The sequence below is a fragment of the Lathamus discolor genome, chromosome 7 (assembly GCF_037157495.1).
Source record: "Lathamus discolor isolate bLatDis1 chromosome 7, bLatDis1.hap1, whole genome shotgun sequence".
In the NCBI taxonomy this organism is placed as follows: Eukaryota; Metazoa; Chordata; class Aves; order Psittaciformes; family Psittacidae; genus Lathamus; species Lathamus discolor.
Window position 1 is genome coordinate 100,569 of NC_088890.1, and position 14,524 is coordinate 115,092.

Consider the following 14,524-nt stretch of genomic DNA (forward strand, 5'->3'; position numbering starts at 1 on the left):
TTTTTTCCTCATCTTGTGCAATAAAAACTCTGTACACTTCATAGCTTACTGAAATACAGAAAAAGTTTGGAAAAGGCACTCACAGAATCTGTTTCTAAGCAGTTGTATATGAATGCCTGGTTTCTGCTCTCATCACAAACCAGGATGTACTTGTTTTGCATGGAAAGTATTTGCTGGCTGTTGGTGGTATGATTTTCTAATGCCTGGTGTCTAATACAAATTATCACTGCAGTTTCAGATGGTGGCCTTATTCCTCACTTCTGAGTCAAAGCTGCAGAAACATCTATGCACTCTTCAACAGCTGCCCTATTATGTATTGAGCTGGCTACATTTTAATACAGAGGAAATTACGCCTGTGCCCACATAAGCTATAAATCACTTCAGGATCAAAACCATTTCAAAGATGAGAAAAAAATGTCTAAGTCAGGTTTCATGGGAAAAACTATTTGTTCCATAGCTTAAATTCATAGCTTCTTCCTCTCTTTAAGTTCAGATTTGGAGACAAGAGTTGCAAATCTTAGACAAGACATGTTTTTCATGTCAAGCTGTTGTACCTAATGAGGTGACAGAAGAATCTCATCCTTTTTAAAAAAAAAATCATGTTTCTGGTTAAGAAACGCTATAAAAATGAGACCAATTACACACAGAAAAGCAGGGAAAAAAAAAAAGGCATGGCAACAAAAAGATACCAAACTCATTGTACGCATAAAGATCTGATGGCTTGGTCAGCTGAAATGTTCAAATTTGGGTTGACAGCATCGTGGAGTTCAGCTGAAAATGTGAATGAACTAATGGATGGAAGAAAACATATGCTGTGATATGCTTGCTATACTGAGCCCACTGTCACTATTGCTGTGATATCTTTTAGTTTCTAGAAAGCATAGATTAGGAGTCAAGAAATTGTAATGATAATTTCAGAGAATTGAAGTCTGTTTGCCTAATTTCTGTATTGTTGTTCACAGGATTTCTATGAAGGTATCTTGAAAGTGCTTGAAGGAGGAGATGAAAATGAACAGGAAGAAGTTAAACTCAAGCAAGGCTTAAGTGAACTTCCTGAAATCTATGAATTACACCAAGACATCCTGGGAGAATTGGAAGAAAGAGTCCTTAAATGGTAAGTATGCAATAGCATAGTTTGATGGCCTTAACATACCCCCTGCAGCATGTGGGCGAACTCACCAGTGTTCCCTTCACCCCACTAGCAGGGAAGCTGGGACTCCAGCAGAGGTGAAAAGAGTAGAACCGGAACTACTCTGGCAGATTTTGCATGCAGGTAGGAAGGCAGTAAATGTAGATGCTGCCAGGCTAAGAAACCAAATACTGAAATATTTATGCAGCACCCAGCCCATGGCTCTAAAATAGCCAGTGTGAGGACAGCCTGCATATGCATTGTCCTCTGATGCCAGTTCATGGTCATCGCCAAGTGGCTTCACACTCATGGCCTGAAGGTCAGAGACTCGTACTGTGGGAGGCAGGAACAGCAGACATGAGAATTGGTTGTAAAGAAGATCATCTGCTTACAGAAATCTACACAGCAACTGTGAAGCTCTCAGTGAAGGGCACCCCTTGTCCCCGGCACCAAGGGTCTGCATGGGCTAGGCTTCCAAGCCAAACAGACACCACCAGCCTGCTGAGGGTCTCCACCTAAACCAAACATCCTTACAGGGCCAAGTCTTTCCATAAGAGAATAAGACCATGCCTAGGACAGACAAAGCTCAAAAACTCATTCAGTTAAGGAGACCTGTGACTTAAGCCAGGCTGACAGGCCCTAATCTATCAAACTGGTGGAATGTCTAAGAGAAATTAAATCTGCAGACCCAAGCTGACTAAACCTACAGCAGCCAGCACAGCCTGGACTGAGCAACTGTGGCTCTGACAGCTTATGATAGACACACCTCCAGCCCCACACCTCCACACTCCTGGACTCCGGGAGACAGTGATCACTGAGAATGGCTGATCTCATCCCAGCATTGCCACTGAGCAGTTAAGGAAGTCCACTAGATCAGGAGAACTTTTCAGTAACAATCCTAAATGTAGGGCACAGCTCTCCTTGTCAGCCCTGCACTTTCAAGTCAAAGCACACAAGGAAAGAAAAGGTTAAAAGAACTGTATATTGGTTCATGTCCACCAAGCGGCTGTTACAAATGTCAGAAAGACTTGAAAAATTTCATCAATGGTTTCTGAGTTATACCCTCATAATACAAAGAGAAGTGGTGTTTTCCAGCTGCGATCTAAAATGACTTGTGTCCTAAAGAAGTCACAGCCCTACTTCATCAGTATGCTGCCTGTTCCCTAAGATAAAAGGGAGACAACTGGAAATGCCCAAAGATTCTGTCCAGAACTACTCTGTGGCAGTGGGGAAAACAAGGCTGCACTGCAAATGCTGCCAACACAACAGCATGACATACGGCATGGGGCTGTGCTCATACAGGTTCCCAGGTCACCAGCACTCCTGAACCTTCCAGTATGTCCTTCCCTGTGCCTGTGCTCCCCCAGACACTCTGTTGCTCTGACATCCCCAGAAACTTGTGTTCCTCTCTAACCTATGATGTCTCTTTCGCAAGCTCAGATTTTGTCTAGTTCTCTCCTTGTACATGCTTCATAAATATTTCAATACTGTGCAACCCAGTGCTGAGACAGATGATAGTGGGATAGTGCTGACAAGGGGGCAATGAAGGAGAGCCAAAGGTATGATATTACAGCTGAAGATGTTATATTATTCTTCACAAGCTGTGCTCAAAGCATTGCAGCACCTGGAAGGTCTGTTTAGAGAAGTGGAAGCTGTGTCCAGAGAGGAGACGTTCTACCCACTATGTGACACATGGTGCTGCTGTGGCAAAGGCCCAGCCCAAGGCTCAGCCCCTTATGGTGCCCATTCTGCAGCCCCCCATTTTGTTGCCCAGTAAGTCAGCAAAGCACTCCCCTTTTCCTGCCATTTAGCCTAAGTTTTAGCAGCACAATGCCCTTAGCCATTGTGGGTCTGATACAATGAGAAAGAAGTAACAGCTCTTCTTTAATTTTTATTCACGTATTTATTTATTTGCTGGTTCTTTTCTTTCTGTGGCCCTAGGGAGGAACACCAGAAAGTTGCTGATGTTTTTCTCTCCAGAAAATCAAGGCTGAATCACCACACAGGATACATTATGCAGTTTGATAGGAATTTGGCTTTGCTGGATGAAACCTGTGTTAAATGTTCCCAACTGGCTGCCATAATTCAGGAGTTTGAGGTAAGGCTCCCATGTTTTTTTACCTGCACTCATGCATGGTTGTGCCACAGGGCTTACTCAAAGACAGTTTTTTCTGCAACTCCACCAGTGTTCACACTAAGTAGAACAGAAGAATAGCTCTCTTCACACATTCCTGGTGCTAAAAGAGAGACGTTCACATGCGCATGGTGTGTTTGTGTGTCTGCTGACCACACAGCCATGTCTGTGCACAGAGAATGTATGTTTGTGAATCTACAGTCTGAGTATATTTTGTGAAATATATGCACATAGTGGAGTAGTTTCTCGGTCACATATTTACTTAGTAAGGTCTTTGAGGATGTGTTAAAGTTAATATTATTATTACAATTTCTTTATATCTCCTCTGCTTTCACTGCATTTTCCATCCTTTCTTTTGTAGTCTAGCCAGGTTGAAGTTAGGGTTAGCCTGTATAGGCGCTTGGCTGTTGCCAGTGATCAACCCACATCTTTACAATTGCACTTCCCTGCATTTTAAATGCCTGCTAACTGCTTCCTCTGTTTACAGAGGATGTTGTGACAGGCAATACTGAACTGCACAGGAAGACACAAACTCCACTGGCCAGTCACATACAGGTTTCTTTTCATCTGCACTCCCTGAATCTGTAACCTCTAGTCCTATAAACTCTGGCCCTGTAGGAAGAAACACACATTTTTCAGTTGTGTTAACTCAGTCATCCATACTGAATAACTGAAAAACGTCATCAAGATACATGTTACAAAATCCATGATTCCTGATTACATTTTAAAGTACTGGCAATGTAACCACTTCACATAATTTCAAAAGCATAAACCCATATGTGGATGGAAAGCTCAGCTGGGCTACACTGACTCTATGCAGCTAAAATGGTTAAAAGCTATGCTGATTTATTGTTGTCTATAAACCCTGTTTCTTATTATCTTTATCTGGTAAGAAAAGCAACAATGCTTACTTCAGTGGCAGAGGGGCTGTACGGATAAATTAATGATCAGACCTTAAAGGTTATTTATAACGCCAGCTCTGTGGGGCATGGATTGTGTTTTCCTGTGCAGCACACGTAAATTATTGAAGATAACAATTAATTCCAAAAGACATTTGGAAGCTAGCACTTACAGACAGACACCCTGCAGTCACCACAATGATTTTTGGTTATCAGCTGAGCGGAGCTCTGAGGGCTTACACTGCTCTGAACAAGAACTTGGCAAATACATGCTCTCTACTGAGAGCCTGTGTTCACAGCATCCCTCCCAGCCACACGCCTAACTATTAACCTTGAGAATTAGCTTTTATTTCTAAGAAAGCAGATGAAGCTTTTCCTAGGATGAGATCAGCGGGATTTAGCTCTAGAATCAGTGGGCTCTGTAACTTCTTGCCCTCTTGCATGCATGCGTGCACACAGAAATGGGGGGGGGGGGGGGGGGGGCGTGTCTCAAGACTTTCCTACCACATTTTTTTAAAGTATGACCACCATCAGATTTCCAGTCAAACAATACAGAATCTAGGGCCTCATCCTTTTTCTCGCTGGCACCTCTGACCTGAGACCTGAGTATGGGGGACTGGGAATGCTTAGCAAAACCCTGAATGCACATTTGTTGAGATTAGCCAGCCAGTTAGAGGAGTAATATAGTAAAATGCAACATCTCTTCTGCCTTGGAAAATGCTGTCTCTTGCTGACTGGGCCTGATACGCGGCAACAGTAAAGGTAAAGAAAAAATGCTACTTCTTTTCCATGTGTGTGTTAAAGCAGATCACAACCTTGTATTATTTCTTGTAAACACTCTCTGGATATTGAGTTCCAACTCAATCACAGGGAGATGCTTTGCTGTATTTTGCTTAATTTTATGTCTTGAAATCAGGCTGACGAAAACTTCCAGTCCAAAAAAGGCATGATGACAAGCTTCATTAGGATCTGATACCTCTGTCTTCAAATGCCACCCTAAAATCTTTACCCAGCCTTTACTTTCTAAACGATATTTGGTTTCCTCCCATTTCCACCTGAGTCCAAACTATTTCTGAATAATGCCATATGAAATAAGGTGTTTACAGGACTTTATAGTCACAAAGCAACCTGGGTAAATTAGAATGGTTCAGTGGAATTTGTGTATGCAACTGGTAGTAAAGTTTCACAGTACACATCAGGTGGAAATGACAGTTTGCTGCTGAGCTCAGACATCCCTGATCTTGTGTTTCCTTTTCATTCCACTGAGGACAGCAGAGCTCTGGTGGCAGCCCTCAGAGTGTGAAACACCAGCTTTTGAAAGTGGTGCAGCGTGTTTTCCAGTATCGTGTGCTGCTCACAGGTCAGTAAATTCACTCTCAAAGGCACTCGGTGGAAACCCTCCCATGATGTTCTGCACCTCCACTGTGCCACGCGTTGATGCCAAGACATCTTAAATGGGGCTGAAGCAGTGTGGGATTTCCTGGGAACTTCAATATGCTTAATACAGGATTCAGGAAATGTCAGGGAGCCTGGGAAGGAGCAGGCACTTCTTCAGCACAACCATGCTGAAAGGTCACAAAAACCTGTGAAGTCAGGTGCTTTCAGCCATTCTTTCTTGTCTTTTTCCTTCTGTGAATTAGGAGACACAGAGTTCAGCCTCACTGCCAGCAAATGGCTTTGATGTTATTTGTCAAGGGCAATTATCAGAGACAGTAGGGGACAGCAGTCCCCAGCAAGGGATCTCTGCACTGCATTCTGGATGACAGTGGCAAGCACCATCTCTTTCTACTCCATCAACAAAGCAGTTGTGCCCAGTACTGCACCCTAAGTCCTATGTGCAGTACACCTTATGCTAGTGATGAATTCGAGTCAAAATCCCAGTCCAATTTCTCCACACTGTAGTAAGCAGAGATCCAAAACTACATTAAGAGTACATTTACAGATATTACATTTACACTAACACCCTTTATGATCAGGACCATCCCTATCACTCCCACCTGGAGTCTCTCTGAGGGGGTTGTGTTCCCTCTGGTGGCTTGTTCTCTGCAAGCCACAGCAAATCTAGCAAGTCTGAGCCTGTGAGAGGAGCAAGCTTTCTGAAGCAGCATGAAAGAAAGAACTGTGAAGTTTAGGTGTGTGACTAATGAACATGTCTTGGGGAGAGAAATGGTGAAATGTAAGTCTCAGTGTTGTTACGCGATTTTAGTCAGATCAGAACCCAAAAGAGCAAAGATCTGTAGACATAAAGATGAAGAAATGCTTTGGGAGTATGTACATGTGTGGGTGAAGATGAGTTATGCATGGAACAGTAAAAAGGAAGCCATAAACCCTGATCATACTCAGCAGCCAATGAAGGGCACAGCATATTAGAAAGGACTCTTATAAATGCAGCAGAACAAAGTGATCATATGAAATTTTTACTCACAGAAGATTAGCAGCAGTTTCATCTTGCTCCAGATGCTTTCATCAAGGATGCAACTCATTATTCACAGCTGCTCTTTTGTTTTGGTTTTTTTTTTTAGTATGAGCAATACAAATGAACGCTGAATGTCAATAGCAGGACTTCTGTTCTGTCTGACTTGTTCCCTCCCTGGGCATGTCTCTGTTGAAGCCCTTCTCCAGGCAGTACCTCACAGGCTCATACCAGACTTATAGTGGATTTAGTGCAGGCACATGAATACTGCATCTATGAAAAAGGATTTGAGGTGTCCCTGCCAGAAACAGCTCCACTACGCTCCATTTTCTCTACCCATCTCTGTGGTCCAACAGAGGTTTGCTTGCAAACATCAAATACGGTATTTTGTGAGAGAGCTGGAAGGGTTTCAGTGCAGCTCCACTGATTGGATTTCATCTATGTTTGAAGCAACTTGAGCTCCTCTTTGTCCCTGGTACTGGCACTAACTGGGAAAATAAAAGCTTTTCTATGTAGTAAGGTCTGATGGAGTAATACATTCCAGGAAATAGGTTTACTGCTTCAATTCTTCACCTCAGGAAACCAAGCCCCTCTTTGCCTCCCAGGACAGAGTGGGTCTGAAACGGCAGTCCTTCAGATTCTCTAGACAATGTAAAAAATTTCAAATGTGCAAGTATGTTTATGTGTCCGTAACAGTTTCTACCAGAGAAGGAAGGGTATTTTATGAGGATATTGGTTGCCAATTACTGCACTTCAGCCAAGATGAGTTGCCCACTCAGTTGAATGTCCATATCCAAGGACAGAGATTACAGCTGTGAAAAGGAATGCTAAATATTGCCTGGTAACACCACACAACCCCTTCCTGCCTGCCTGAGTAGAGGCAGATGCTTTCCTGCATAGCATGTAAAAGCCAGGCAGATTTCAGGATGCCAGGGAGGACACAGCACTAGAAAGTCTATGGGTAGGATATTCAAGGAAATATGGACATGGATACGGTACACGGATAGGATATTCAAGGGAATGGCTATCCATGCACAGCACTGTTCTCAGCACAGAGGCCCAGTGCTTGGATACTGAATCTAAGAGCCTGGATTCAACATCTGCTTCTGGCAGGAGGGTGCTTGTTCCTCAAGAATTCACCAGTACTTGTGAAGATGGGAGGATGGAGGTTGGACCCCTAATCTTTCCTTGCTGAAGCAGTCATGGTCAGTTATTTGTAAAATCAGCTCAGAAGTAAATAGATGAGAAGAAAAGGCCACTTTGGATGGGGCTTGAAGCAACTTGGTCTAATGGAAGGTGTTTCTGTCCGTGGCAGGGGGTTGGAAGTGGAGGAGCTTTAAGGAACCTTCAACCCAAACCAGTCTGGGATTCTATAATTAAGATAGATTATGTTTTAGCTAATAACAATATAAATTATGTGGATTAGTATTCTGATTACTGGATGTCTGTGTGTATTTGATTATTTTCTACAGATTACTTGAATAATCTTTGCCCCGATTCTACAGAGTATGAAGCCACACAAGGTAAAAAGACATGAGTAGGGCAAGTATTCTGCTTTGCTAACTCTGCTTCTAAAGAGGTATAGGTTCTATACTGGCAGTATATGCAAAAGGATATTTTTAAGATTTTGTGTTAACACATTAGCTATAAAATCTATAAGAACTGATCACTAATTCAGACAAATTATTTAGGGCAAGAATCCCATCTTTTTTTCATTGAAACCTGGGTTTCCTGTGGTTTTGGCATAATGAACTTGTACAAGAAATAATCATATGCGCAAGCATAGTGCAGATGTAGTTCAGTAATAGCTTAGTCATTGGGAAAATCCTGGTCCTTTTTTGGCTCCATCTGTATTTGGCCTGGTCATTGTAAAGTCGATTGGGATGGTTCTACCTGGTTGGTTGTGGTATGCTTGCTGTGAGAAACCCAGGAGTTTTTAATTGTGTATCTGTATTCTGAAGTCTAAGTAAACTTGAAAGACATTGCATAAAAATCAGTTATGCACAATCAAGAACAAATCCAGATGTTCAGCTGTTAACACCATCCTTTCCGCACGTAAGATGGATAAAATAGAAGTCTGTTACTCCCACTGAAGTCAAAGCAAGGTTTAACTGTGGCCTCATCGGGAGTATTTTCCAGGCTGGAGCAAACAGGAATAACATTGTATTAATGAAACCAGTTCACCTGTGTTACACTGAGTATAAATCAAAACCAATTCACACTAATAAGGTCTGCGGCTGACTGAAGGTCAGTCTTTTCTGTCCAAGAGTCGTCTCATGCACGATTTAGGGCCCTGGTCACTGACAGTGGGACTACACCCACGCTAGCAGTTTAAACAAGGCCAGGGCAGACGCTCAAGCCCTGTGGCCACAATTGCCTATGTTGTTTGTGGTTATCAAACAACGGTGAGCATGCTCCCAGATTACACCCATAAATGGATAGGATGCCCTGTTCTACAGGGGAAGAGATTTGAGACAAAGATCTGAGCCGTGTTATGCCACTACTCTCAGGGCTATCCGTCATGCCCTGGCCTAGGTCATTTGTCAGTGGAGAAGCCAGGTGTTAATTCATATCACCACTTCATACACACTTTCATCAGGAATGGATGACCTGTCCTCTCCTCCTCTCCCTTGGCAGTCAGGGGAAACAGATCACCTTAGACTGCCATGCTGTTGGATGGCTAAAGATAGGTTACATGAATGTCTCCCTGCTATAAGCTCCAACTGTCAAAAATCTTGCAACTAGAAAACATCACAAAAAGATTTTGTGCTGTGCTAGGTGCTTAAAAAGGGACCTCTTGAGCTTTCTTGGCCAGCACAAATGTGACTGCAGAGTTTCACACAAGAGAATGGTAATAGGGAAGGGGAAATGACAGCACTGTGCCATATCTGAAATTCACTTGGCAGTTGCATTCTAAAGGTGCCAAAGAAGTTAAAGCAGCTGCTGCTGGGGATGTTGTTTTGTTTTTAGAAAAAAGATGCCCTTGCAATCAGAAGGGATTTGGGTTATTTTCCTACTCTTTTATGTGATTTATGGTGTTTGTTTTGCTTCATCCCTCAGCTGCCTTATTCATCGTTTCTGAAATCACAGACCGAGCCAATGACAGCATGCTCCAAGCGGTGAGTGCCACCAAGACACAAGCTCTCCTGATTGATAGTGTCTTTTCTGAACATCTGCTGAAGTGAATACATATCTCTGCTAAATTCTGAAGCCTCCTCCAGGGTGATACTCAAGGGCTTATACAGATCTGGTTTACAGTACTGCAGACATGGAGTGGGTCTGTGCCCTGCAGTGCCCCTGTGCAAGATGCAAGTCACCACAGCAAGCAGCACAAAATTTTTTCCCTCTTGGGGTTGCTGGAATGGTATATGGAGCAATGAAGTGAGAGATGGGAATTTTTATTGTTCTGCTTCTAGCCTGGGATGGTTTTAGATATGAATTGTTGAAGGTGTCATAAAGGTACTGTCAAAAGATATATTCTGAGCTCATTTACATGATTTTTCCACAATTCTGGAATCCAGCATTCAGAAGAATAGGTCACGGTTTATAGTCTTGCAAACTATCACATAATTGAATAGACTGGCCAAGACTTTTTTAAGTTAGAACTCATGTCTAAATACAGATTTAGGTATCTAAGTAAGTTACATAGCTTTCCAAAGTAATGAACAGTTTCTGTAGGGTCACTGTGATTCATGAATATCACGTGATATTGGAGTCCTAATTTACTGGTAAAGGTTGCCTGCATGCAGCTGGTCTTATGATTTGTTTACAAGGACCTAGGTCTGGTTTGTGTCTAAGATGATACAGGTTTTCTATTGACATCAGGAAACGGAGTTGGGAGGCATAGGAGGCAGCAGAGAAAGTCAGACACAGTATCCAAGAGGTTCCAGAGGAATTCAGCTTGGTGGACCTCTGTGTGATAACTAAAGGCAGAGCTTTTCTTTCTGTCATACCAGCTACCCACCCCATTCTCTCCTGAGAGCCATGTTTGTATTACTTGCACAGACCCTGCATTCACTTGAAGTAGTTAGGAAGAAGTACCTACAGTCTTTACAGTCTAATGAAATGTCGCTCAGTTTCAGAGCAATTCTGGAGAGTGGCCAGATTACATTTCTTTCTGTGATAAAACTCTAGGCTTGCTAGACCAATGAAATAGTCACAATACAGCCCCAAATTTCAACAAATGCCATTTTTAAGCTCTTCTTTTTAAGGCATTTTGATCACCAAGGAGATGTGCAGATGCTAAGGAAGATCTTGACTGTTAGGTGGTTTGTGTTCAACAGCATGCTTGTTAGAGAACAAAGCACCTCATTCCAGACATCCTGCATTTCATCCAGTAGTGAGTGGTTATGCTGAAGTGTTTCTTCTCAAAAGGTGTCTCATCTAAAGTATTTTGTCATTGCATTGGGTCACAGGGATTTCAAGTGATTTGGAATGTATCATATTTTTGGGGGAAGCTTTCACATTTTACTTTTCATTTGTACACTGCTGAATTTAGCACCCTGGATTTTGCTGTACCTTTGCTAAATTATATTGCAAACATCCTTCCCTATGGTTAGTATCAATTCACTTCTTTATCATTTCATTTACTGAACAGAGAGAGGGTTGTTAATAATCACTCAGGCATCAAAACACTGGGCATCATTGCAGACAAAGGGAAGAAACTAAGTAGTAACCTTCTTATTAAGAGCTTGTTTTCAAGTAGGACTTAAGGTTAAAAGACTGAACACACAGGAATTGCTAGGGAGGTCACTACAACTAGGGTGAAGGTCACTACAGCACTTCTGGCTCAGCATATTCCCTTCAATGCCTTTGCCTTCTGACTGCAGGGGAATGGAAGCACTGGGTGACGCAGTGAATTCAGACTGTGACATGCTAAAAACTAGATTAAAGATGTCTTCTGCAACAGCTTGGGAGATAAGAAAGAAAGTTTCAAACCTCAAGGTGCCCCTCATCTGTTAAAACCAGAGCTTTCATGCTCCGTTCAGAGAACTGGAAGCACTCTGCTTGCACCAAATGAACCCAAGAGCCAAGAAGGTTAACTTATACTCACATCTGAAAATCTCTGCTGCTCAGGTTTAAAAGCCATGTCTCTGATACACGCGCCAAGGTAAAAAATGGAGCTTGTGTGCTTATGGCCTGTTTCAGAACACCACATTCAGCGATGATCTTCTCATGGCCAGTGACAGACAAAACCCAAGCTTTCTAATATTTGTATCAGAAAGGGATAATTGTACTTAAAAAAACCCCACTATTTCCTGAATAGAGAAACCCATCTTCATGGCTCTGCCTCCTTCCCCAGCTGATAGCTGGAAATTGAGACAGAGGCTCTGAACCTGCTTCTCCTGAAGTTAGTGGCAAAATTACCATAGATCATAGAATCACAGAATAGTTAAGGTTGGAAAGGACCTCAAGATCATCTAGTTCCAACCCCCCCACCGTGGGCAGGGACACCTCACACTAAATCCCACCCAAGGCTTTGTCCAACCTGTCCTTGAACACTGCCAGGGATGGAGCACTCACAACCTCCCTGGGCAACCCATTCCAGCGTCTCACCACCCTAACAGGAAAGAACTTCCTCCTTATATCCAATCTAATCTTCCCCTGTTTAAGTTTTAAACCATTACCCCTTGTCCTGTCACTACAGTCCCTATCAACATGAAGTCCAACCAGTGGGTTTCTGGTTTTGTGCAGAGATGACCTCAAGCCATGACAAATGACCCAAGATTTTGAGCATTCTGGAGTTCGAGGGTTTTAAGGTCGAAACTTAAAATTCAGATCTGTATTTTCACTCAGTGCAAACATAAAAAAAGCTTGGACCTGTTTGTTTTCTTTTGTAAAAAGCTTGGACCTGTTTACTTGCTTTAAGTCCATTTCTGCTTTTCTGCTCCAAGCTTTTCCACCCCCAACCCTATCCCGGCACATCTACCTCAGAGTGCATTCCCCCTTCATACAATAACATCAGCTCATTTGCTGCATTGCTGTGGCTCTGTGACAACCCGAAACATTCAAACCTTCATTTTAAAGACAGAACCTTTTTTATTGCTCCTGACTGCTGAGAAGTTCTAAACATGAATTGTGTGTAAACAAAGCAGCAGACTCCACTTCAGCAAGCAGACAGCCTGAACACCTTTGCTGAATATAAGCTATCAGCTGTGATGATCCCTTTGGTTCCTTATGCTCAGCTTTATTTAAAGATACTTTGGGTATCAGCACAAGCTATTTTGTTATAGCCATTATACTAGATAGGATGGGGGCAAAACTTGGGATGGAGGCATTTACAGATGAAATGGTAGTGCGTTACAGCCAAATGTAATGGTGAAGCAGGAGAAGGAAAGAAAAAAGCAAAAAAGCATGACAGAAAAGCAAGTACATAGAAAAGATGATGTAACTACAGATTAATTCTGAGTGATGTTCAGCACTGACAGCAATAACTAGTAGTTAATTGCTACATAAACACTATTCTGTTACCAAGACAAATGAACAGATGTAGATTGCAGGGAGGATGTGGTCTAACAAGACAAGAGTTTTATCATAAAAAAAAAATGTCATCTGGGCTCTCTATAGAATGACTCTGAAACTACACTTAACTGAGGAAAGTTTTCAACAGGGTTGATTCTGAGGTATTCTTTCCCCTCAGGCAAAGAATTTGTAATCCTACTTTTCCATTATTAAGCATTCCTTGTATGAAAATAATACATATTTCATTATAAACCTGAGATCTTAAAAGCTTCCACAATTATCTCAGAGCTTTAGGGATACCTGTATGAATGCTTTTCTGAAGTTAGCAGTATACTTCAATGGCCAAAATCACATTTGCTGTGTTCATTACCATGCAATGATTTTAATCATCCACAAAAGTCACAATCAGTTCTTTTCTTTCTCTCAGATTTAAAAAAAAAAAATGCAAAGAACTTAAGAAGTAGCTCTACTTCCAGAACAGACTGAACAAAGCCACTTGAGAGAGGGCGTAAAGAACTTGTCATGTATCTGGTTGAAGTCCTAAGCAGTGATTTAGATTTGGCATGTACCTGGAAGGAGGAAGATTTCTGCTGCCACTTATCAACTCATCAAGCTATACTCCTAGAATCTGACAGGAGCATTGAATTATGCTGTACATTTTCTACAGAATATCAGTGATTCATGATTAGCTGGTTTGTTTTATGAGAGTAATACTCCAGCAGTTTTTCCCTGGCAACTATTAACTCAGGATTTTCAGACACATTATGATATTAACTATCTCCATGGCATTTTCATCAAGTAAGAAAATACTATTAGCAATTTTCAGTTGTGCAAACAGAAGAGTAAGGTATACCATCACCACATAGTATTGTCTATCTGTAACTCTAGGAGACATTCACTACTTGAACTAAGCAGGGCTTGTATTGCTTTCTGAACTTCTCCAATCTGTTAGAAGCCCTTAGATGCTCAGAGCTATAAATCATTGTTGACATTAACAGTTGGTAAATTCCTTGGGGAGGTGCTCCTCCTACATGGACATAATGATAATAGGATGGAGGCTACAGTTCACTGCTAAAATGGCAGAGGATTTCAGCCACCCACATCTCCAGTACCAGCTGGGCAAAGCTTTGCTTTCGTTTTTTAATCAAAGGATATTTGAAAGGAGAATGAAGATAGCTTTAAGGAGAACGAAAAGAACTATCTAAACAGGGAATTTAGGGGTTACTGTAAAGGCATTATACACCCCGTCTGCTGCCCAAATTCCCAGATAAATGACTGTCCTTCACATGTGATGGCTGTTTGACTTCCTGCAGGAAATTAGTTGGATACAACTCTGCCCATTTCCTGGTGAACATGTGTCCACACTGCAAACGTCAGCATTATAGCAGGTGCCTCTGCCAGCAGTCCTAAGAAAAGCTGAGGTATATCTGAGCTGCAGCAACTTCTCCCTCTTGTAGAAACCCCAATGCTAGCACTGGCCATGAGAA

The 14,524-nt window shown here is 42.1% G+C and overlaps 1 protein-coding gene across 4 annotated transcripts in view; it reads left to right on the forward strand.

Annotated features, from left to right (window-relative positions):
* FGD5 (FYVE, RhoGEF and PH domain containing 5) overlaps window positions 1-14,524 on the forward strand; it is a 93,728-nt gene that overhangs the window by 56,793 nt on the left and 22,411 nt on the right. For 3 of the 4 annotated variants that reach the window (XR_010614317.1, XM_065687331.1, XM_065687329.1), the window contains exons 6-10: window positions 963-1,114; window positions 3,071-3,227; window positions 5,435-5,522; window positions 8,048-8,098; window positions 9,636-9,694. Coding sequence is in view for 3 of the 4 variants with exons in the window: in XM_065687331.1 (XP_065543403.1) it covers window positions 963-1,114; window positions 3,071-3,227; window positions 5,435-5,522; window positions 8,048-8,098; window positions 9,636-9,694 (507 nt within the window). In the remaining variant the exon portion in view is untranslated. The remainder of the gene's footprint in view (window positions 1-962; window positions 1,115-3,070; window positions 3,228-5,434; window positions 5,523-8,047; window positions 8,099-9,635; window positions 9,695-14,524) is intronic. The other variant, XM_065687330.1, reaches the window with a different exon arrangement.